This window comes from Pezoporus wallicus, unplaced genomic scaffold, assembly GCF_028554395.1.
Source record: "Pezoporus wallicus isolate ANWC-B61680 ecotype Strahan unplaced genomic scaffold, APGP_CSIRO_Pwel_v1 scaffold_7107, whole genome shotgun sequence".
Classification (NCBI taxonomy): Eukaryota; Metazoa; Chordata; class Aves; order Psittaciformes; family Psittacidae; genus Pezoporus; species Pezoporus wallicus.
In genome coordinates this window covers 2,894,551-2,918,909 of record NW_026642114.1, presented here as the reverse complement: position 1 = coordinate 2,918,909, position 24,359 = coordinate 2,894,551, and the positions used below count along the sequence as shown (strand labels likewise).

Sequence of the window (24,359 nt, the reverse complement as noted above, 5' to 3'; positions counted from 1 at the left end):
GTGGCAGAAGAGGTGCCGGAGCTGCCTGACCCAACCCAACTACCTTTGACACCTTCTGCACTGAAAGTAACTTACAAGTACCCACCCAGGAGAAATCACAGACCTCCGAAGTCATGAATGTCCAAAATCCCACGAGAAGTCACAGACCCAAAAGCCCCAGAAGTCACCAACCTCCAAGATCCCAGGAGAAGTCATGGATTTCCAAAGCCCCCAGACCTGTGTATACGGGGGGTTGGGGGAGGGAATAAAAAAAATAAATAAAAATTAGAGGGTAAGGGCCAACCCCAAAGCTGCTGGTTCTTTTTGCACTGAATGCTTTTTATGTTCACTCTCTTTAAGTGAGCTCAGAGCAGCACCAACAGCTTGCCCAACCATCAAACCTTCCTGTAAACACCTATAGTTCTGCAGACAAAATGTTGGTGTTAAATGTTCTCCTCTCCCAATGTCAGATGAAAAGCCCAGGCCTAGTCCAACAGGCACACACGACCGTGCCAGTCTGGTTTTCACCCTTGGAGGCTCTCTCCTGCCGTCTGACATCCCTGGAGCAGAGGGGTGTAGAGACAGCGCTGCCCTAGAACTGGAGCTTCCACCCCACCAGCTCCTTGTGCAGGACATGGCTCCATCCCACCTGATGCCTCCGAAGGACACCACGCACAGCAGACAGATCTTACTTCAAAAAAATCTTGCAATATCTTTTCTTTTTCAGAGCTTCCTCCTCACCTTGCAGAAGCCGCGGGGAATTTCCCAAATTTCTCCTCCCTCATTCACGCCAGCGTGAAGCTTAACATGCCCTAGTATGGGCATCATGAGGGGAGCCTCTATCCTAAACACACCAAGCATAGATGCTTTTCCCGACCCATTTCTGGTTTATAATAACCCTCAGTTACCCACCGCATTTTGGGAAAGAAAAACTATTCTCACCAGAAATGATCCATTTCCAATAGCAGCCTCTTTAACAAAAAGAGCCAAGCATCAAACTAAACATAAACGAGTGAGAATGTAGCAGGATATGTTTCAGCAACGCAGTCCCCCTCCAGCACCAACTGGCTGCAGCTGCCAGCAGAATCAATTAGAATAAACAGGAAAAATCAGGAAAAATGAGCAGCAGTGCTTTGTAGGACAGGGCATGGCCCTAGAAGGGGTACACGAAAATCTCTTTGAGGGTCTCCACCAGGCCCTTTCCTTCCTCTTCTCTCACCAGGGGATACAAACTCATTAAACTCATGAAAAAAAAAGGTGTGACACTCAGAAGGTGTCGCCAAGAAGATCCTTGTTGACTTTTGGAAACAGGAGCATCTCCAAGAGCAGTGCCCCTGTAACATCTAACACTGCACAAAGAGGAGCAAACAAGGGGCTTGGCAGGAGGCGTGAATAATAAATACAGATAAGTAAAACACTTTAAACCAGCAGAGAACGGTAAATCCGGCGCCACCAACCACGTCCTCCTGCTGACTGCTCCAATGCACGACATCCACATCCCGAACCTCGTGAATCATTTACCGGTATATGATGGGGTAATTTGGCACAACCACGACTCCTTTGAAGTCCAGACGACGCCAGCGCCCTGCCGGGGCCTCTAGCCTGCAACCCCTGCGGGGCACCGCGGGGAGGCCCACGCGGCCCTTCTGCGGGGCGCGCAGCTCCGGGGCCGGGAAGGAGAGCAGGAAGGGCCGGCGGGGATGGGAGACCCCCGCGGCGGAGTGGGTGGGCCGGGCCGGGACCGCTCCACGCGTGTCCCCCACCCCGCCCCGAGCACGGCACCGCCAATGGGATGGCGCGGGGAGGCCGGCGGCGCCTTTTATTGGCTGCCGCCCCTGCATATATTATCTGGTGGCGGCGGCGGCGCCCGCGGAGAGCGGCGGGACTCGGTGCGGGGCCGGGAGCGCGGTCGCGGGATGCTGTCGGGGCCGCCGGGGGCCGCCGGCTTCTCCGGCGATGGGGCGTTGTGGGGCGGCCGGGAGGCGGCGGCGGGGCAGAGCCCGGGACTGCTGAGGCGCAGAGCAGGTGGACGGGACGGGATGGAGCGGCGGCCGGTGCCCCGCCGGTGCTGAGCCGGAGCCTGGGGTAAGTCTGCAGGGTCGGGGAAGGGGGTGAGCCGGCGTGGGAACCCTGCTGGGGGGGGGTGCGATGGCTTGCGGAAAGGGGAAGGAGAGGGAGCAGAGGGGGAAAGCCGCGACCGCGTACGGCGGAGATCCCGCGTACCGCCGTGCGCAGCTGTGGAGACGCCGCTCTGCCGCCGACGGCTTGCTCGGTGACCTTGGTCAAGTTGCCTTCGTGCTTCGGGATCGCTTCGCAGAGAGGTGTAGAGAAAGGCAACGAGCTCTTCCTGGACGGGAGCCACCGCGGTGCGGGTCCCAGCAGGTCCGGGGGGCTGCTACCGGTAAACAAGGTACCTGGGCTGCTGGAAACCTCCTACCGCTCGTGCAGCGTACCCTGCTCCGAGGATGATGCCGGTGTGAGGCGTCCCGGAGCCGCGGGACCGGCGGCGATATCCCCTCAAGTGCTGCCCGCATCTCCCCTGCGGGGCACGCACTGAGCCAGCGCCGCAACGCTGGGCTCTCTCGCAAGAGAGCGAGGCGGGAGCGGGCACCTTTCAGAAGGTGTTTGCTCGCCTTGAGCGCTGCATGTGTTTCCCAGAGCGGTGCCGGGGCTGGCCGCTCCAGGAGAGCGGGGTCCCAGGCTGCGAGGTCCAGTTCCGTTCTCTAAGCATTAATTTGTTTCAGTAGGAAATAAAACTCTGGATCTTCAAAGCACCCGGCTGGGGAGCATCAGGTCTGAGCACAGGGATGTCCATCCTGTCCTGCCCCTTCTTAGCAGGACCCCTGTGTCGCCGCCCTCCGAGCCTGCCCTGGAGCAGGGTGGCGGGTACCAGAGCTGCCCCCGCTGCTGTGCGGGGCCAGGCAGGGTGAGCCGGGGTGCTGTTGCGGGTCGGGGAGGGAGCTGCCGGCAGATGTCAGTGTCCCCCCTCTGTCAGCAGCCAGGAGGGGTCCCTACCAGCCCCGGAGATGTTGCAAGGAGGTCCCTGCACTTCTCCCAGGCAGAGCTGGCTTTGGTGCATTCAGGGACAGCTTCGAGACCTGGGGAGCAGAGAGGGGCTGCGGAGGGGAGTGGCCCCATTCTGACAACCCAGGTCTCTTCTCTCTCTCTGCCCAGCACCAACCACACACCACCGTATTTACCCTGGACTGCTAATGCTGAGCTACCACTGTGCATCACTGCCCACCTGTGTGAAAGCAAGTGAGGGATGGAAGAGAGCAGTGATCACCTTGAACTGCTTTCATCCAGCTCCTGTGAGAGGCTGATACTTGGCTTGCAGGGTCCATCATGAGATAAGGAGCCATCTTCTCTGGGAAGGGGGCTGCAGGAATACTCTTCCACAGCTCTCGTGTGCAGGGATGCTCTTGCCCAGCCCCAGAAACCCATCTGCAGGGATGCTTCAGGCTGAGAGCTCAGCACAAGGCAGGGGAAGCCAGGGCTACTGCTGCCATCACCATGCTGGGAGGACTTGTATTTTGCACATTGCTCTTTTAAGAGGCTTTTTGCCCGTGGGTGTGAAAGTCTCGGGTGAGCAAAGCCAGAGGGCAGAACACATGGTGCTGGTGTGACACGATACATGGAGCTGCTATCTCCCCTGATGGCAGCCCAGGCTTCATCTCATTTGATGTCTTATGCAAATCCTTAGCTCCGAGAGTCCTGGGATTTTCTACTATTTTCCTTTACTCTCATCTTCAAGTGCCTTGCTCTTGAGGATGTGAAGAAAAGCTAATAAAAGGAACCCAAGTTGTCAAGTCTTGCAGGTTTTAAAACCAGTCTCATGAGCTCGAGAAAGGCAGTGATTTAAAGTCACTTAGCAATAGCAACAGAATGGGCTACAGAGGGTGGTTAGCAGAAGCCTAGAGAGAATTGGTTCGCAGCCACCATACTGATCGTCAAGATTGCCGCTCAGGCAGGGATGGAAGGCTCTGAGGTGGCTGTCCTCATGCTCGCTGCCTGGAGCCGCGTCTCCGCAGGCTGGGTGCCAGGCTGCTGACAGCACCCCGCCGTGCCCACTTTGCCAGCGATTACTGTGCTGCTGTCGCTCCGGCAGTGCCTGGCTCGCTCTCTTAATTACCTCGACAGATCAATGAGGCCCTGGCGCTTCCTTGGGAGCGTGCGGATGACAGCCCGGCGGCGGCAGATCCTTGAAAACCACAACAGAGCTGGGGGGACAGAGGAGGCAGCGGCATGGGCAGGGCTAGGTGCAAGGGAGCAGGTCCTCTGTAGATAGCCCCACATAAGGTTGGTGGCACTGGTTCAGAGCACTGGGCTGAGCATCCTTTGGGATTGTCTGTCCTGGGGGTGCAAGCGGCAGAGCAAGAGGTGCCAGGGTGCCTGCATGAATACATATAGGCACAACTGAGCTGAGACAATCCACTTCAGAATCTAAACTGCACTTAGCCTCTGCCCAGACTCCTTTTAAGTGGCCTTAATTTGATAAAGCTTCCCCATGTTTAATGAGAAGGTGACTCAGTCGTCAAGTTTGACATTCTTTCCCACTAAAAGACATCCCCAGGGAGCTCGAGATCCATCCCCGTGGCTCTCAGCTCCCACACAGATGCACCTCTGTTCCTGCTGTGCCCCAGGGACTAGCCCCCATGGCTGGGCATGTCCCACAGCTCTGCCACCGATAAGTACTGCTCCACTGGGCACAGACATCAGATGCTGCTTTTTTGCTCCAGTCTTCAGTTCGGCATTCACAGGGTATAGTGCCAGAACCTGTCTGGAGTCCCTTTCTTCCCCACAGCACCCAGCAAATACCACCACAGCTCTCCCCGGCACACGCTTCTCGGTTTATGTGTCTAGATCCACTCCTGCTGCATGAAAGGGCAGAAATCAATGTTAATGTCCCTGATAATTAGCTAATGTCTTAATTATTGAGCTCAGCCTGATTAGTGGTGGAGCGTGTGGCTCTGAAGATGCCGTTGGCATGGAAGCAGGCAGGACCCCAGCATAACTCTGCAGGACATCGCTGCTGTTGCCGCTAGCTCCAAGGGTAGTAGAGAAAGGCTTTTGCACTTCACCCGAGCACATGAGCATCCTCATCCAAACCTCACATCATTCTGTCTTGGTCTCTCTTGAGCCGTTTTGGATGAGGGCACCCACCGCAGAAGCAATCCCATTGCCATCTCAAGGGTACCTCTAGAAGTTGCAACAAGCTATTTTTAAGTTGCAGCGCGTGACACACCAGCCTGGGCTTTGCGCCGGCCATCACTGGAGGGACATTGGGGTGTTCTGCTGCAGGCAACAGGGACACAGAGGGCTTGCAATAAGATCAGGAATACTTGGCAAAGGATGTTGTGGTCTTGGGAAAGTTTGCCAAAATATTTGCATTGGCACTCTTTTTATAGAAGAGGGAGGAGAAAAAGAAAAATTAACAAGCTGGAAGTTTTCCAACTTTAGTGATGCAAAACCCTAAAAAAAAAACAAAAATAAAAAATAAGTAGTCAGATGCTTCTCATCAAACCTTCATTCTTCTGGATCAAGGAAAAGTGATTAGAAAGTTATTTCTAGCTTCAGTAGTAAGGTCGAGGGGGTTACTCATTTCCAAAGAGCTCTGCTCTTCCCAGCATCCCAGGAGGATGCTGGTGTGAGCAGGCAGAGGTGCACCCTGATAAGCATTGCCCCTGCCCCTGCAGAGCAGCAGAGCCCCCAACCTGTGTGGACTTGGGACTATACGGAGCTATAGCAGTTTCTGCATGTACTTATCTTGTATAACTTGTGGTAGATACAAGCAAATAAATTAGCCCAGGTAACAATGATGCAGGGAAGCTGCTGCTCAGGTATAAGCTTGCTGTGTAACTCTGTATAGTCCCCATGCAGGCTCTCCTGCCCACTGTGGCTTCCCTGTTCCTGCCTGACCTGGAGCTTCAAGTCTCTGTTGGGAAGGATGCTCATGTGCGTCAGCGCCTGTCCCCAAGCAGGAGCTGCCTCAGAGTTGCCAGCACTCATGGTGTAAATAAGAGATAGGTGTAAATAAGAGCTCATTTAGCAAGGCTGGAAACTTGGCTGCTTTGAGGGACTCTGCACACCAGGAGGGGACCTTCATTGGATCTGCACCAGCTTGCACCAGTCAAGTGCTGAAAATACCCAATTCTGACTATCTTTATTGCTCTATAATAAAACATGAGGAGGCAACAACGAAACATTCCATGTTCAGCCTTGAATCTCAGAACAAGCTCCCCAAGGAAGGCAATAGAGCAGGCTGAAATGGTTTCTAGCTGGTCTGGGGACCACAGCCTAAGAGAAGGGGTGACCCAAAATGGCTCCATCCTTAATATCTGTCCCCATAATGATCATCCAGGTCTGCTGCCTTGAGCTGCAGTGCTGGGTGAGGAGAGAGGGTTTTGAAGGGAAGGTCAGCACAGGAAGCCTCTCTTGGGGAAGGCACTTGGGGGTGACTGCCATGGTGGTGACAAGAGGCTGATCAGTGCTGGTGGGAAGCTGTTAGCAGCCAGGATGGTTTGCTGGAAGAGACAGTGCTCTACCTGGTCTCTCAAGAATATCCCCTGTGTGCGTTGAATCATAGGAAGGATGCTCCCACATCCTCCTGATTTACATGAGGAAAGCCTCGGGGAGGGCAGCAGCATGACTGGCACAAGACCATCCACACTGGACTGTGCTGGGGTGAAATGGTGAGGAATGAGCCCAGTTTCCCATCACAGTTGTGGAAAATCATCCCCTTGGCTGTACAGACCTTGGTGGAGGGAGAGAGGGCCAGCCCAGCCCCACCTTGGCTGGAGATGGTCGGGAGCCACAGACAACAGCGGATGAGACCCTGTTGATGGTGCAACAGGCAGGCTACCTAGCACACCAGCTATTTCAGCAAGGTGTTTTGCTGGCACAGCCATATTTAATGCTACCAACAGCGTGTTTCTGTGAGCAATGTTTAGAAAGATGCTCTTCAAAGAGTGCTTTCACCTCTGCTTCTCAGCCGAGAACCAGAGGACTGCTTTCCTCCCTGCTATATGGGAGAGGTACCAAGTCACAGAGCGTTTAACCCATGATTTGCATCTAAATAATCCATTGAGTTTGCTGTTGGACCCTGGATCCCGCCATGACCTCCTGGGCAGCTTGTCCCCACTCCCCACATCATCCCATAGAGCCCAGCAGCAGGACCTATGGCTGCCGGGCAGCAGGGGGACAAGAGGGTTTACTCCTGAGCCTTGCAGGCTCCTTTGGTCCCCAGGCCACCTCAATTTTAATTGCATCTGCAGATATTCCTGGGGAGGAGAGCAAGGTGCTTGCCTGCTTCAGGCAGCCGCTCCATCCCAGTGCCTGCTTCCCCCTGCCCGGCTTTGGTTGCAGGCAGGGAAGCAAGCAGGGAAGCAGAGCAGCCAAAGTGCCTCAGCTGCTCAGCCATCACTCACACGTGGCAGCACACGAGCAGCTCTGTGAGCAGCCAGCATCAAGTCCTGACGTATTTCAGGGGGGACAGATGCCCCCTCCAACATCCAAGGCATAGAGTAAGGAAACCACCCTCACATTGCCAGTCCGCTTTCCCACCTCAGCATAGGGGCTGTTCATTTGGGCCAGGATTTGGAGGGGAGACTCCACATGCCAGGAGCAGGAGGCAATGACCGGGGTGTCATGTGGCTGCCTGCAAAGTTGGAAGAAGCCAGAGTGACATGTGGAAAGATAGCACAGAGGAGACAGAAAAGCCTTGCCTGCTGCTCCTGCCTTCTCTTGCCCACCCCGCTGCCCCGGCATCCCCAATCTGGTGATGTGAAAATCTCAGCTTCTGTTTATAATTAACAGGGCCCCAGCCTTGCAGGCTGAGTGAGAAGCTGAGAAAGCATAATCAAAGGGCACCCACCCTTCAGGATTCAAAAACAAGAGAGAGGGAAAAAAAATTAAAACAATCGTACATGTTAAAGCCTGATGATTCACATGGCAAAGCTCCGTCCGGGATAACACAGGGCTGGTGTTTGCTCAGCAGGGATGAGCAGTTGTGCTCTGGTCCCCAGCTGGCCACCTGCCCAAAATAAAAATACCTCCCCAGGATGCACTGCATGATGGGGTCCTCATTTTTACTCAAACAGCTCTTGCTGCCCAGCAAGACACCTTGTCTCACCCCAGTTCTGCTGGACCTTGCAGCTTCCTGTCTGCCACTTTTACCTGCAAATTCAGGCTCTGGCTCTGGGGCCAGAAGCTCCATCTTTACTCCTGCAGATACTGCACCCTGCTTTATGAGAGCAGAAAGATCTTGGCTTGAGATAAACACCAACTGCAGTCAAAACATCACCATGATTAGCCCAGCCAGCCAGCCACTGGCAGAAGGCAAAGGAAAGCCTAACACCAGGCCCATGCAGCTCAACCCATACCCGGAGAGGCCCATTTTTTCCAGTTCCCCATGCTTATCATTTTTTAGCCCTGCTGAAATGAGCTGCATGTGCTCATGACAGGCATCCTCAAAGTGCAAGGCACAGAGGCAGGCGACCTCACATGGGCACTCCTTAGCAGCAAGCTTGGGTCACCGGGCTGACGCACAGCTGAGAGAAAGGCAGAAATGCCTCAAACAGCCAGTAGCCACGATTTAATTTAACTTAAACAGTGGCCAGCACCTCTCGTCTCACCCAGTGCTGCGGGCATCCATTGCTGCACCTTATGGGCTCCCTGCGGTGCCGTTGCAGGACAGGGCTGTCCCGGAGGATTGCTGCGGGGTGAGAGAATGAAGAAGCCGGCTGGGCAGCAGCAGGATGGGGCGGCAGGAGCTCCCACGCGCTGACGGCCCCCTGCCGATGCTCCCATGGCCGCTGGCCCTCCTGGCCCTGAGCACGTGCTGCCGCTGGGGGGTGGCCGATGGGGCGGGTGGCACGGTGCCCCAGCAGCATGCTGCCCCGGCGACCCCTTCCTCCTCATCGTCATCCTCCTCTTCCTCCGGCCGGGCACCCCTCGACTGGCTCCTCACCGACCGGGGACCCTTCTACCGAGCCCAGGATTACGTGGATTTCATGGAGCGCTACCGGCAGGGTTTCACCACCAGGTACAGGATCTACAGGTGAGACCATGGGCACCCCAGGAGAGAGCTGTGGTGTGGGAAGGCTGTGGCGGGTACAGCAGAGTGGAGACACACCTGCTTTAATCCACACAAGCGTTGATTAATCCCTGTGTATGGGAGGAAGCTGCCTATCAGGAGAGTCAGCAGATGGGTGCACGTGAGATGCAGCTTTCCCAGGGTATATAACAGCAGCCCCACAAGATGCTCATGGCATGGCTGGGATCGGCTCCAGGCAGGATTTGCCTAAGCTGGGAGTGATCTGATGCACAGGTTGAGATGGGATCAATGCTTGTGGTGAGAGGCATGGAGGAATACTTCTTTGCACTTTTGCATGCACACATTTCTGTGCTAAATTAGTGAGCCTGCCTGGACTGCCAGCCATTTGGGGCTGGGATGTGGCTAAGGCTCACAAAAAGTCACCCTGACTGACTCTCTGGCATGTTCCCAGTGCTGTCATCCCATGAACTGTGGCAGTGGGATGCTGCAGGTTTAGGGGCCAATGCTGGATGGGGTTGGTTCTTGCCACTAGAGAACCAGGTTCAGCAACAGCAGGGTCCACTGGCTCCAGTAAAGAGCCACCTCATGACAGCCAGCATGGGAAACCCACTCCACCACTTCCGGGTGATAATTGTCACCTTCTGCTAATGAGCCCTCTTCCTTTCCTCTGCTCACTGGTGCCCATCCCTGGGGGTTTCCAGCAGTGGAGTAAAACCCAGCTGCTCTCCCCCAGGGAATCTGACGTAAATGCCAGGACGCCAGCCTTGTTATGCAGCCCAGGACCCGCAGAGAGCTCCTCTCCTCTCTTTGCCACTTTCCTACGCACAGATACTACCATGCCGAGGGACCCGCATCCTCCAGGGATGCTGCTGGTGATGGTGGTGGGATGGGAAAAAGCAGCCAGAAGGACAGCAGCTGGCTTGAACTTCTTCTAAGCAAAGAACCAGCTAGCAGCCTTCAGGGCTTGCTTTGACTATGGGATGGGGCGGGGGGAACTGGTGCAGGGCTCCTGGCCACCCAGCACTCTGTGCCCCAGCACTCAGGGAGCATGCCTGCAAAGGGAAGAGCAGGATCCTGCCTCCACTCCACTCCTGGTCCTAACATTCTGCTTTGTGGGCCCAAAAACCATGATGCAAGACAACTCAGCACGCGTCAAGCCCCTCCCTTTGCAGCCATCCACTCCTCCCTCTCCCTCCTTTCCCACCCAGCCCTTAATTAAACTGTCTGAAGCCAAGGCCTGGTTTTAATTAGAGCAAAATGCCACAGATTAGGCTGAAATCAGTCTCTAGTTGCTTACGGGCTGTTGGTTGTTCCAGGCAGTGGCAGGCTGGCAGCTCCGCCGTGGGACTGGGTGATACCGGGAGCCCGGTGGGGCACATTCACAGTGTCTGGGGGCTATGAGGGGACCCACCACCAGCCCCACCACATCCCAGTGCCTCCAGCTTGCTACAGAATGGTGCTAAGACTTACAACTATGGAAGCCCAGATGTTAGATTTTCACCCAGACCCATTGGCACGAGGATGGAGGATGGACAAGGCCCAGGAAGCCCAGCAGCCTGAAAAAGGCTCTGGTCCTGTGCAGGGCTGTGATTAATGCCTGCCGGAGGCGCCTAATTAATCAGTACTAGGTATCTCCGCTGCTTGTAGTTCATTATCTCCATCAATGGCTTAGGGAGGGATGTTTCTTTTGTACTGACTGGATCTATAGCTGGTGAGCCCAACAGATCCTTTACCTCTGCTGGAGCAGTGGGGAGATTGGGGTGGTCCCCCCTGCCCTGAGTTGGAAGCTGTGAACAGTGAAGGGAACAGTGTGCATGTGGCACAGCTGGACCCGCTTCAAACCCTCTCTTCACTGCCATATTCATCCCGCAGAGAGTTTGCTCGTTGGAAGGTGAATAATTTGGCCTTGGAGAGGAAAGACTTCTTCAGCCTGCCGCTTCCGCTGGCCCCCGAATTCATCCGCAACATCCGCCTGCTGGGACGCCGACCCAGCGCTCAGCAGATCACCGACAGCCTCATCAGAAAGTATGGGACACACTTCCTGCTCGCCGCCACGCTGGGAGGTGAGCGCTGGTGGGTGCTTGCTGCCCGCTCACTTCCCTTGCACAAGACAGAGTGCATAGGAGAGAGGGTGGGAAAATAGGCACTACAGGAGAAATACGGTCAAGGAGGGGAATGGGGGAGGCGGCAGCACCCAAAGCACTGCGTGTCCTCCCCAGGAGAGGAGTCCCTGACCATTTTTGTGGACAAGCGCAAGCTGAGCCGCAGGGCAGAGCCCACCGGGGTGGCCGGGAACAGCTCGGGGGTCTCACTGGAGACCCTGCACCAGCTGGCGGCGTCCTACTTCATTGACCGGGAGAGCACCCTGCGCCGGCTCCACCACATCCAGATCGCCACCGCCGCCATCAAGGTAAGCGAGGGCGCAAGGGAGAACGCAGCGCCGGGAGACAGCGGCCCCTTCAGCAGCACCTCACCAGCCAGAGGGGGAGAGCAGGCAAAGTTAGCACATTTGTGTTATTTATGGGAAATTGGGCACGCTAATGCAGGCACATTTTTCAGAGGGCTGTAGGCAGGGCTGCCACCTGTCAGCAAGCCAATTAGCAGGCAATTAATCCTCCTCTCCAAGCTTGCTCTGAGGAGTGGGGCATGGCAAGTCCACCAGGGGTTATCTGCAGCACTTTCAGTGGGGTGGCACGTGCTCTGGGTCCCCTCCCGTGTCCCTGACCACCTGTGGGTCTCCCCTTAGGTGACTGAAACACGGACAGGGCCACTTGGCTGTAGCAACTATGACAACCTGGACTCGGTGAGCTCCGTCCTGGTGCAGAGCCCTGAGAACAAAGTGCAGCTCCAAGGTAGGGCTGGGCTGGTGGGGACGTGGTGATGGACAAGTGCCACTGTGGGATGGTTGTGGGCACACGGGGGGCCGCAGAGCAGGATGTTGGCTCAAGATCCTGCTTTTAATTTAGGAGCTGGGGAGGAGAGGGGATGAAAATAATCAAAGCTGGGTAGGATGAGGTTGTCGCTCCTCTGCCAAGAGGAGCCAAGATCGATGCACAGCCCAGACAAGTGGCTCCACGGCAAATTGATATGATAATCATGTAAGGGTGGGAGCCTGGGGAGCGGGAAGGCTCAGTCCCTCCTTGCCCAGACAATGATTTCAAGGGGCTCCACAACACAGGCCCTGATGCTCTTGGGGCTCTTCCTGCTTGCAGGGCTGCAGATGGTGCTCCCTTCTTATCTGCGGGAGAGGTTTGTGGCAGCTGCCCTCAGCTACATTGCCTGCAGCTCGGCTGGGGAGCTGGTGTGCCACCAGAGCGACTGCCGCTGCCAGTGCCAGCCTGCATTCCCCCGCTGCAACTGCCCCGAGGCTGACATCCAGGCGCTGGAGAGCAGCTTGGCCCAGCTCCGGAGAGCCTGGGAGAGCCACCACAGCCAGTTCGAGGAGTCAGGTGAGGCTAAGGACATCCCACAAAGCATCTCCTTCCCTGCAATTTGTCCTTTGGGAACAGCCCAGGCTGGGTGGTGGGGCTCCAGGGAAGGATTCAGAGCGGTTGTCACACTGTGAAGACCTGAGTTTGGGTGGAGGGGGTTTGCCTCCGGCCCTGCCTGTGCCACTTGCTCCCATGGGTCTGCTGACACCATCTCTCTTCCGGCGCAGAGGAGTTTCAGGCCCTGGTGAAGAGGCTTCCTGGGGACCGATTCCTGAACAGGACGGCCATCTCCCACTTCTGGGCCATGGACCTGGATGTTCAGCATCGCTACCAGCAGCTGGGCACCAGCCTGAAACTGCTCTCTAGGAAAACCCACCGGCTCATCCGGCGGCTCTTCAACCTCAGCAAACGCTGCCACCGGCAACCTCGCTTCAAGCTGCCCAAGGAGAGGTAGTGTACCACAGCATCCCTACCCCACACTGGGGACCGCTGCTCAGAGTCCTGAGGGAGGCTTACACCCAGAGTCCACCTATGGCTGGGGCTTTAAGAGGCCCTGCCCTGCCGGAGGGATGCCTGGGGGCAAGCAGGCAGCAGGGGCAGCCGTGCCACCCTGGAATGTGACCCTGAGAAGTTGAGTCTAAGCCTAGAGGTGGAAAATGGGGCTTTATTCATGGAATGCCATAGGCAGTGCAGAAAAGTGACCACAAGATGGGCAGCTCTTCCATCCCTAGGGAAATTCCTTCGAACATGACCCGAAAGATGCCATGTAAGCATCTCTCCTCCTGTGTCTCTTCTCCACCAGGTCCCTCCCTTACTGGTGGAGCCGTGCACAGTCACTCCTGTACTGCAGCGAGACCACTGTGCCTGGGACCTTCCTGGAAGAAATCCACAGCTGCACATGTCCCTCCGAGCAGCCGTCCTGCCAGGGGTCCATCCCGTGTGCCTTGGGCGACGGGCCAGCCTGTGCCAGCTGTGCCGAGGACAACAGCACCCGCTGCGGGACCTGCAACCACGGCTACGTGCTCACCCAGGGCTTCTGCCGCCCCCAGGTGGCCGACTCATTGGAGCACTACCTGGGGCTGGAGACGGACCTGCAGGACTTGGAGCTCAAGTACCTCCTGCAGAAACGGGACAGCCGCATCGAGGTGCACTCCATCTTCATCAGCAATGATATGCGCCTGGGGAGCTGGTTCGACCCCTCCTGGAGGAAACGCATGCTCTTGACCCTGAAGAGCAACAAGTACAAGCCCGGGCTGGTTCACGTGATGTTGGCACTCTCTCTGCAGATCTGCCTCACCAAGAATAGCACACTGGAGCCTGTCATGGCCATCTATGTCAATCCTTTCGGCGGAAGCCACTCAGAGAGCTGGTTCATGCCCGTCAATGAAGGCAGCTTCCCAGACTGGGAAAGGACTAATGTAGATGCCTCTGCCCAATGCCAAAACTGGACGCTCACTTTGGGCAATAAGTGGAAGACCTTCTTTGAAACAGTCCACGTCTACTTGCGGAGCCGCATCAAGTCTCTGGATGACAGCTCCAACGAGACAATCTACTATGAACCCTTGGAGATGGCAGATCCCTCCAAGAATCTGGGGTACATGAAGATCAACAGCTTGCAAGTCTTTGGCTACAGCCTGCCCTTTGAGCCAGATGCTATTCGTGACCTGATACTTCAGTTGGACTACCCCTATACACAGGGCTCCCAGGACTCAGCCATGCTTCAGCTGTTGGAGATCAGGGACCGGGTAAACAGGTTGTCACCCCCTGGCAAAACCCGCCTTGACCTCTTCACTTGCTTGCTCCGGCACAGGCTTAAGTTGGCCAACAATGAGGTGGCAAGGATCCAGTCTTCTTTGAGGGCCTTCAATGCCAAGTTGCCCAACGCACTAGAGCAGGAGACGGGCAAGCTGTGCAGCTAACAGCCAGGGCCGCTCCGATCTCAGAGCGAGGGGGTTGGGAGAAAGGACTCCTGGGAGGAGCAAAGGAATAACTACCCTAAAAAATTAAATCAAGGCCTTACCTTAGTGCCAACCGCGTGCTTCCATAGTACATCCAGCGACTGGCCAAAGAGACACAGGGCTTGAGCGGATGGAGGACACCAGCAGGAATATGGAGGAGGGATGGCTCACACAGCGCAAACTGGCTCCAAGCACGGCGACGATGCCAGCACAGCCACTCGGTGGCTGAGGGGACATGCCAATGGTCAGGAGGGATGTGCCTTGGCCACAGGCAGCTGCTGGTCTAGCTGGAGCAGATGCCCAACCTGCCATGAGGATCCTCCAGCAGTGGATCCTCAGCACCCCAACTTTTGTAGTCTTTTTAAGAGAGGTTTATATGATGCCTTCGCTTTTGCATCCTCTGTGGTCCTTCCTGCAGTTGTGCACATGGGCACAGGGGGACACCGCACTGTAGGCCCCTGATACCCGGCAGATCTCCACTGGGGCCTCTTGTGCCTGCTGCACTACTGAGGCATCATCACTCCTCGCATGGGAAGGACCTGGCACCTGCCCCAGGGACACTGCAGTCACTGACACTGGCAGAGACCTCTGGGCCACAATTCCTTACCTGAAAGAGAAACCTAAAATGAAAGAAAGAAAGAAAAGAAAAAAAAAGTTTTATTTATGTATTTATTTATTTGTTTTGTTTGGGAGGGATTTTTTTAAGCCTGTTTATTTGGGGAGTGTCATTTCTTGTCAGTGGCTCCAGCCAAGAGACATATTAGTAAAATGTATCTGTTTAATATATTTTTTAAATAATGCCTTTTTTGAGCAAAAGAGCAACCAAAACCAACGGAGATTAAAGAAAAAACACCCAAACAGTTACTGTCATCTCTGGACCTGGCTTTTCCCTTGCTGCGTGGATCCCTCCCTCCTTCCCAGTGCTGCTGCCACCGTGCTCGGTGCCTGACCAGAATATCAAGCAGCGGCACTGCCCGGCTGTCAGATGGAAACGCTGGGTATCCAGACAAGTGGAGCTCTCCGCTCCGGCAGCTGCCCCACTTTCTTGGCTGAGGACAGTGCAGAGAGAGGAAGGAGCTGATCCTCCAGCCTACAGCATCCTGAAAGCAGGGGGTGCAGCAGGGTACAGGGAAAAGAAGAGGTGGGCAAAAGTGTATCAGTGTGCAGATTAGAGTCTGCTTCCTAATCCTCCCCAGCTGGCAAAACTTGCTTGGTTGGATGCTGCAGAAGCAGCGGTAGCCTGAACTCATCCATCCTGCATCTGTCACCAGCCTGTTACCCCTCTCTTCCATCCTCAGACTGGACAGATAAAGAGATAAGCAGGAGGAAAATAACACCAGGAGAGATCAAGAGATAGGTGAGAGGAAAATAAAATGGGGGTAGATGATTGCTATTTATATTCCCTGTCTAATCTATCAATCCATCAGGCTAGCTATTGTGGTTATAGCATCCCTCATCTGTCACCTGGACTTCTCCATACATCTGTCTTCCTTTGCTCACATCTCCTCCCTTGTCTCCCACTCCTAAAGAGGAAAAAAACAGGCAATTAAACACACCAGGAGGAAATGAGAAGTCAAAGCCATCATCTCAGCTCCCTGGGGGGAGCCAGCAGACATCTGCCCAGGGATGGGGAGGGTATAGGCGGGAGGGCCGCTAGTGCTGTGTGCTCCTGCTGCCGGGAGGCTTCCCAGCTAGAAAGATTATTTTGGCTTTTGCTACACATCTTTCTGAGCCATCACATCACTCCTCCCCATCATCATGTGGGCCATGCATCAGGCTAACATTCCTCTGCTCTATCCTGTCTCCTCCAGCCAAAGCATTTCCTGCCATGCTTTTCAGCATGCTTAACCAGTCACACATCCTGAAGTCACCTGGACATGAATGCAAGAGCCATTAGGATGTCTGGCAGCATCTCAAGGAGCCCCTGACCAAGACATGGTGGAGCAGCTTTCACACAATGGAGAACTGACCCCAGGCTTCTCCACCATGGTGCTGGCTCTAGAGGCAGCAGGTGATGCCCTGATGATGCGTGGGGACAGAAGCAGATGAAGGCTGTTTACGTTCAATTTAATGCAAGATAAGGCAGGGGCAGGCAGGCAGATGTTGGGATGTGCCATCAACTCTGTATGCTCAGCCTCCCCTTCCTGCAGTCCCCCAGCAAGATTTCATCATGTCTTGCCCAAAAGCACTGGGTTTGGCACTTGGTTTAGATGCCCATCAGGAATGAGGCTGTGTATGGCATTCTCAGCCCAGCAGCTAGCACAGCACCTTCTCAGCAAAGCACCCATTGGCAATGCAAGGGCTAGCAGGTGAGGAGGGACAGCGATGCCAAGCACATCCCTGGCCACAGGGCCCCATGCCGTGGGGCTGGACCACCTCTCTACCTGAGTGAAGGAAAGGATGGGATGGCTCCCTGGATTCTGCTGATAAATTGCTGTACTCTGGTACAGCCACCTGCACTTTTTTCCAGGGTAAGTGGGTGAATCAAAGGAAAAGCAGCAGCAGCAGCAGCACTGTGCCCTCCAGCCCCCTGCAAAGGGACTGCCAGGCTGCATGTTAATCCCGGATGGAAGCAGCTGGGTCCTCCCATCCCTGTTCAGCAATTAAGGCACTCAATGGAGGTGATTAAGAAGATGAGGTTAATAACTAGAGGTCAGCATCTGATTACCTTGCAGCACATTCCCCTGCAAAGAACAGTTCCAGTACCAGTAGGGCTGGCTGGAGAGTCACTGCTGCACGGCACCAACAGGATCTGGCCTCGGGGTGCAAAAAGCCATCATGCCACCTTGAACCAGGAATTCAGTGTCAAACCCATTCGGTCTTAAAAGCTGGTGTGTTTGTGGTTATCCTTACCTGGAATCTGGTTTGCAAGCTCCTGCATTTACACAATATTCTCCGCAGCATGAACGCCAGAAAGCTGCTTCTTAAATAACAAGCTGAGCTTCTCACTCTCTTGATTGCAGACACTCCAGTTCCCTCCAGACACGTTTGTTTAGCAGCTCTGCCAGGGAAAAGGAGGCTGGGGAAAGGCCGGGCTGTTTCACCCCCCAGCCCTGGCAGCAGGACTGGATTATCCACAGTGCTCTCCTTCAGCATTCCTGCTTGTGGCTTCCAGGTGTGGGTTGGTCCCACCTCCATCTCCCAGCCCCAAGACAGCCAATGTTAGGCTGTGATTGGCTACACCTGAATCAAAAACCCTCACAGTTCCAGCTATCCAACCTACACTGGTTTTACCCCCCAGTGCTTTTACCCCTTTTCCACAGCACCTGCTGATCCTCCAGCCCTGCTTGTCATGAGGTGCTGCCTTTGGCCTCATGGCCAGGAGCATCTCCGTATCAGGCTGTGCCTCAATAGCAGGGATAGTTTTGCCAGGATGGAGAGAGGCTTTGGGGCCAAGTCTGCATCCCTGCTCTAGCCCACCTGAGTTATCCTCCTCATAGCTCCCAGCTGATGCTGTCAGCCTGGGAGAAGAGCATGTGACACACAAGGGGTGAAATATCCCCAGGAAAGGGTGGAGGGTTGGGGAGGCTTCAGGTAACACACTTTGCTGGCAGATACTCTTTTTCTTTTCATGCAAACAGCACATTGGTGCAGATTTTGCTTGAAATTCATCCCTGCAGTCCCTGCCCTCTTGGTCCAGGCTGCAGGATGGGCAAGAAGTGGAAATCAGATGATTTGCTTGGCGGGAGGCTTCACGCCGAGCATTTTGCCGAGGGCTCCTCCAGCTTTGTCAGCCACACATAACCACCAGGCAGCTGCCAACAGAGCTGTTTTGCTGTTTGACAGCATTTCTGGGGGAGGCAGGCGATAGCAAGCTGCCTGCAGACCTCTCCGCCCCGGCACAGCGCTGCTCCAGCTTCTTCCATGTAACACAGTTTGTCCACAGGTACCAGAAATGCCCCTGGAAGCACATGGGATCACCACTTACTCTCCCATCTAACCAACCAGACCATGGGATGCTATTCCTGGGCAACCAGGATGCCCAGGTTGGGTAGTGCCACGGCTAGGAGCAGCTCTGCCACACACAAGCCCACAGAGACTTGCCATCATTCTCTTTCAGCTCAAGGCTCGTGGAGGGGGGGTTCACCACCACCCCCTTGCTTCCCCCACCTCTCTGAAGCCCAGCGACATCTGTGTAGCCACAAGGCACACCGGAACCTCACCGTCTCTTTTAGCTTCATCTTTTCCTTTTTTCCCCTTCTCCTGACAGGCTCAGAAGTGCAGTCAAGGTGGCAAATTAGCACCAGAGCCTCGTTAATTGGCAGGCAGGAGCCTTCTCCCGCTGTTTGGGTTGTCATCAGCTGCTTCAGCACATTTTTAGTTTCTCTCTGTTTCGGTCTATTTTCTCCCTTTGCTGACAGTAGGCTGGATTTTTTCTCTCTGCTCCAGCTCTCTGCTGTCTCTTTCAAAGCCATCAAGGGCTCTCATCCTCCCATGCCATGCTCCCTGGTGTTCCATCTCTGGAGAGGATTTACAGGGCCTGCAGTAAATGGCCACTTCTTAGGAAGCATGGGGGGACGATTAACAGGCTCTTGAAATGATGAGGACCTCATCTTCTTCCTCCTTCCTCCTCCTTCTCCTCCTCCTCAGCTTCTTGCTGCAGTCTGAAAAGAAGGCAGAAAGGGCTGCAAGGAGCACGTGGGGAGGAGGCAGGGAGAGGTTGCTATCAGCCCAGACATGCAGGAGAGGTCCCAGCCACCCTCCCGTGTCCCCTGCCAGGAGTTTAGTGAGGACCTAGGATGACTCAAGATTCAGGGCACCTCAGGAGGTCTATTCCCAATTCCCCAGCTCCCTTCTTCCCTCTGTACTGCCTCCTCCTTAAGCAGAAATGGAAAAGCATAACCTCACCCACCCATTAGTACCAACGCAACCCCACTGCCTGCACCAGCCCTTGAACTCGAGTGCTCCCCAGCTGCTCCCCACTCTCAAGGAGAACCTGAGGACCACTTTAGACACCATCAAATAACATACTGTCACAGCATCCCATTCTGCAAGCAGAGAAACTTGCAGGGTTCTGCAGCCGCTGATGGCAAATTGCTTTCTCCTCCCCAGGCTCAGAGCTGGGAGCTGCTGCTGCCAGCAATGGTACCATGTCCATTAAATATGGGTGCTCTGCCCTGGGATGCCACCGCAGCCAGTGTAAATCAGCAGCACTGGGGCCAGGGGCATCTCTGATTCACAGCCAGCAGCCTGGGTGCAGGACTTAGCTCACTGGGCTGGACCCTCAACCCATGGCCCAGCTGCCCCCTGGACACTGCTCCCAGGGGAGGGACCTCTTGGCTCTGCTCCTGGGCAGTGGGTTGAGATGGATGGTGCATTTTAGAAGGATCTCCCTGGAGGGCAAAGCTCTGTGAGAAAACAACCAGAACAAAGCTGCATGACAGACCGTTTGCTCCTGCTGCACGTGCCAGGAGCAGACGCTGGATCATGGGCAGACAGAAGGAGAGAGATCAGGCTGCTCCTGCTCCGTATGAGGACACACAAACCCTCCCAGCTGATCTGCCTTGAAATTAGCAGTGGGTACTACATCAGTTGCCACCTTCCAGCTTTTCCCTTGATACGATGCCCCATGACAGTTCCTTGCCCCTGGCATTATTGATCCACTCAGGGAGATGGGAATTGAAGGAGAAAAGCATCTCAGGGACCTATTTCTCCACCTGTAGCACATTTCATCACTGGGAAAGCCTGTGCCACCAGGATTTATTTCCCACATTGTTTTCCCAAACTAGCTTCTATGGTTGTTTCACCAAAATAACAGTAAAAAAAAATATGGCATATAAACCAACCCAAATAGTGTCCAGGGATGTGAAACCCTATAAATCCCAGGAGGCTGCTGGGAGAAGAGCAATGCTCAGATCATGCCTGCTCCATCCAAGCCATCTCCTCATCAGCCATAAATCAAGAGCCTCCCCCAAAGCCCATGAAACCCAGTGAAAAAGAGATTTCCTTCTTTCCTGTGCCTCAGCAGTGGTGTTGGGAGCACTGCCCTCAGGAAGGCTCCTGGGGGAACAGATCACTGATTACCCAAATTAGTTTCTAATAGCTTTTATCTCCCAATTTCTACTTTGTTAAGTGCTAAAATCCATTAATAATCATGAGATCACATGGAAAAACATTTACCATCCCAGCTGCCAAGAGCTCACACCCTGTCACACTGCAGCAAAGTTAAGGGAGGAGGGAAAAAAGTTACTATTTTCTAACCTTAAGCTCAGTTCTCTCACTAAACCATCACCTGCATTTGCTGATTAGCATGATGATGGGACAAATCCACGCATGAAGCTGTGATGTGACACCTCCTGTCTGGCTCCTCCCCAGCTCTTATTGGATAAGGGCTCATATGCAGCCCCATCCCTGTGTCAGCTCCTTTCTAGAAGGGACCAAAGGCTGGTGGCCAAGGCTTGTGGCATCCTTGGTCCTGCCTGTACCTGGGGCACCCTGTCCAAATAAAGGCAGGATGCTGCCCCCCAGCATGGGGGGGGGCACAAGCAACAGATCCACCATACGCTGAGGCTGGGTTGGACTATTTCCTCCCCAGAGCTCATCCTTTTCACTCTCCAATAGCTCTGCCAAAATACTGCAGCTCTTCGTAACTCCCCAGTTCAGCCTCTCAGCTTTATTTATTCCTTATCTGAAAGAGTTGGCCTTGGCCCTGTGGCCATGCCAGGCCATGGCTCTCCCTGCTCAGGTGAGCAATCCACCCCCACCTTGCTTCAGTTTGCATCAGCTGCCATCCCACACAGCAACATTGTCCCTCTCTTAATTGCCTGTTTGAACATTTTAATAGGCTTCCAATAAAATATTGCATTTCTGAAGTCCCCCTGTGATGGAATAAATCCCCCTGGCATCCCCGTCAGCAGCCAGAGGGATGTATGTAACTGCTGTATGGCATTGCCCATGGCTTTCCCTCCTTGTCTAGGATGCTTCCCCAGCTGCAGCATCTTGGAGAGAGGAGGGGCATCCAACCCAGAGGTTGTTGCCTGAGCAACAGCAGAGGTGTGCGCAGGGATCCAGGTGACACAGACAGAGGTGAGCTTCAGACACGACTGCAGGAGAGTTCAGGGCACCCTCCGGGTAAAAACTGGGAGCAAGGAAGGCACTGGGATGTTGCAGCTTGAATTGACGGCTTCAGTACCTGCTGGGAGGAGGATGGGGGAGGCATGGGCAGGCTAAGCAGGGGCCAGTGGCTGAGGCATTCTGCATCCCAACAGGGCTGCTGCAGGGGTGGTGTTGGATGGGCACTTTCCCAGCACCAGGGGGGATGTGGAACAGCCTTGTTTAAAGAACACCCTTGTCCAATATGTCCCCACAGCACATTTCTCCCTTCCTCTCCTGCCCAGGGGATGGTGGCCTGAGGAAGGGGACTGAAACATTTTCTTTGCAGCTTAAGCATTGCCTAGAAGCAGGATTGAGAGCTGATGATCATGTGTAGCAAACCCATAGAACAAGTCCTCATCCTCACATGAGTGGGAGTCCATCAGTCTGTCCAAGGCTAGCTGGTCACATGCAAATCCTGTCTTGAGCTCAAACCAGCTCTGGCTAAGTTGCTGGCCTCGCAGAGATGAGCAGTGCAAGCAATGACACTGTACTGTGGTGACCACCCTGGGGCCAGACCGTTGCTGAGCAGGATCTGGTCTTTGTTCGGATGTCAGACCCTTAGTGACCATGCTGGTAACAGACTGGGACATCACCACCACCATGCACTTTTTATTTCTCCCCTTTTCCTGCTCTCAGTAAGGCCTGAAGTCTGGTTATGGATTTATTCGTGTTTCACTGTGGGCTCAAACATCACCAAAAGCTGCTGTGAAGTTGGCTGAGGAACCGCGGCTTTGGGCACTTGCAAGCCACAGACTGGCAGCCACACTGTATGTAAATCTGTACGCAGGGCTAACGGACACGGCTCCTGCCAGAGGCCAGGCTCCATGGCAATCCCTGCCCCTGGGGATGTGGCAGACCTGTGGCGCTAGGGGTGCTCAGCATCATCCAGGAGCAAACCCCTGCACAGGCTTTCTGCAGCTGCCTGCAAAGTAGCTGGTGCTCACCAAGTGTCAGGGCTGCTACAGCATCCACATCATCTCCCAGTCAGAGGGACATGGGATGCTGGGATGGGATCTGGTGCTGTGGATGCTTTCCAGGGGTTTGCTCCCAGCCAAGAGAGATTTAGTTGCTGGGGGGGATGTAAGTAAGGTCACAAACTGAAATATATCCAGACATATACAGTACATAAAACTACAGTCTGTTTCCCCTCTAATTGGTAATAAATGTAAATGTTTAGTTATGCCTGGCTTGGGAGCTATGAAAAACACATCTGGCTGGCTGGCTTTCCTGCCTACCATCTGTAGCCAAAAGGAAAGGCAAGAAGCGCATGTGTGTGTACCTGAGGAAGGCGACAGCAGGAGAAGAGGGAGCAGAGGTAGGAACAGAGGAGGAGGAGGAGGATTGCCAGAGGGGGGAGAAGGACAGTGCTGGAGGGTGATTCTTGGCCAGAGCTTTCACCTGCTCATGGGAGCCTCCAGGTTCTGCTTCTCTGTTCCATCTTTTGCTCCCCTCCCAGGTAATGCAACCCAGAGAGGGGCCTGTGCCCACTGGAGTTGCTGACACGGTGCTCCTCTATGCACTGGTAGGGGAAACAAAGCTGCCCCTGGAGGTCTCCTGCTGGCCATTAATTGCCATTAACCAGAGGCTCTGACCTTATCATCCTTTCATTCAACACAAAGAGCTTATGGCTGAAATGGTCAGACCACAGCTGGCGCGGGGATGCCGTTTCCCCCTCTGCTCTTGTTCCAGAGCTGTCCTCAGGTCCATAACATCCGACCTGCAGCACCGATCCCACCAGTTAAAGATGAGAAGGAAATCACTGACCCAAGGAAGCAAATATAACCCATTCTCAGCTCAGAAAACTTTCTCAACCCCACTTGGTTGGGGAAGGTGGGAGAGTCAAAAAGTGAACACATATTGAAAATTGGGTTTGCAGCAGAACTAAGAGTAGGGGGAGGCATACGTTCACCCTCCCCACTGTGCCTCCCAAGCTATGGTTTCCTGCCCTCACCCAGCAGTAGCTCCAGCCTCGCAGCAACACCATCACATCACTGCTGGACCCATACCTGGCCCAGCCCAGCTGAGGCCCTGGGAACCATGCAGCCTTCCTCCTCCTCCTCTGCCTGCCTGGTTCACTGTTATTCTGACAGCACTGCTTCTTACGATGAAGCAGGTTTTTTCCTGGAGAATGAGCTTAGTTTTCTAGACCATCTCCAAAGAGCCCGTGGGTACTCACTCTGTCCCTCCCCCTGCCTTGATCAAGGCTGAAGGCTGAAATCCAAGCGCATTGATCAAAGTGGCTTCTTCGGGTGAGATTTACTGGCAAGGAAAAGCAACAGTTGTTGAGGAGCTGGTCCAAAGGGCCGGCTTTTCCTTGCTGCGAAAAAGATGGCAGCTGAGGGTAGGAGATGCGAAGGACTTCACAGCACCCAGGGCAGCAAAGCGAAGGGAATTTCACTGACCAGCGGGGTCACAGGGTGTCATAGGTGAGAGGGATGCTGCCTACTCCTGAAATGTTTGGGCTTGAGCATCAGCCAGATATCCCACTTCTGAGCCTTATATCCTGCTTCTAGGGAAAGATGCAGCTTTACATATGACTGGGGACAGAGATCAATGGTGCCTGGACACAGCGTGCTGTGTCCAAGGCCTTTTGTCTCTCATTTCTACAGGGCAGCTTTAAACCAGCCCAGATTCCACAAAACCCCTTGAAGAGCTGCGGGCTGGCATGCCCAGACAGCAGCCCCCTGGTTCAATGCCGAGCAATGGGGCTGGGTGCCAGCAAGTCATGCCAAGGTGAGAGCAGAGAGATCAGGCAGCCAGATGGCATCCTCTGTCAGAAATAACCACCAGGACTCAAACCAGCTCATCTGCAACTGAGGGACAAAGCTGGGACCAATGCAG

The 24,359-nt window shown here is 54.6% G+C and overlaps 1 protein-coding gene across 1 annotated transcript; it reads left to right on the top strand.

The window, feature by feature from the left end:
• The first annotated feature begins 1,948 nt into the window (after window positions 1-1,948).
• Window positions 1,949-15,281, top strand: BRINP2 (BMP/retinoic acid inducible neural specific 2). Its single transcript, XM_057427052.1, has 8 exons — window positions 1,949-2,064; window positions 8,670-9,037; window positions 10,907-11,097; window positions 11,254-11,444; window positions 11,781-11,886; window positions 12,247-12,483; window positions 12,693-12,915; window positions 13,268-15,281. The coding sequence occupies exons 2-8, from the start codon at window positions 8,736-8,738 to the stop codon at window positions 14,382-14,384; spliced, it is 2,367 nt and encodes a 788-aa protein (XP_057283035.1). The 5' UTR covers window positions 1,949-2,064; window positions 8,670-8,735; the 3' UTR covers window positions 14,385-15,281.
• Window positions 15,282-24,359: the final 9,078 nt, after the last annotated feature.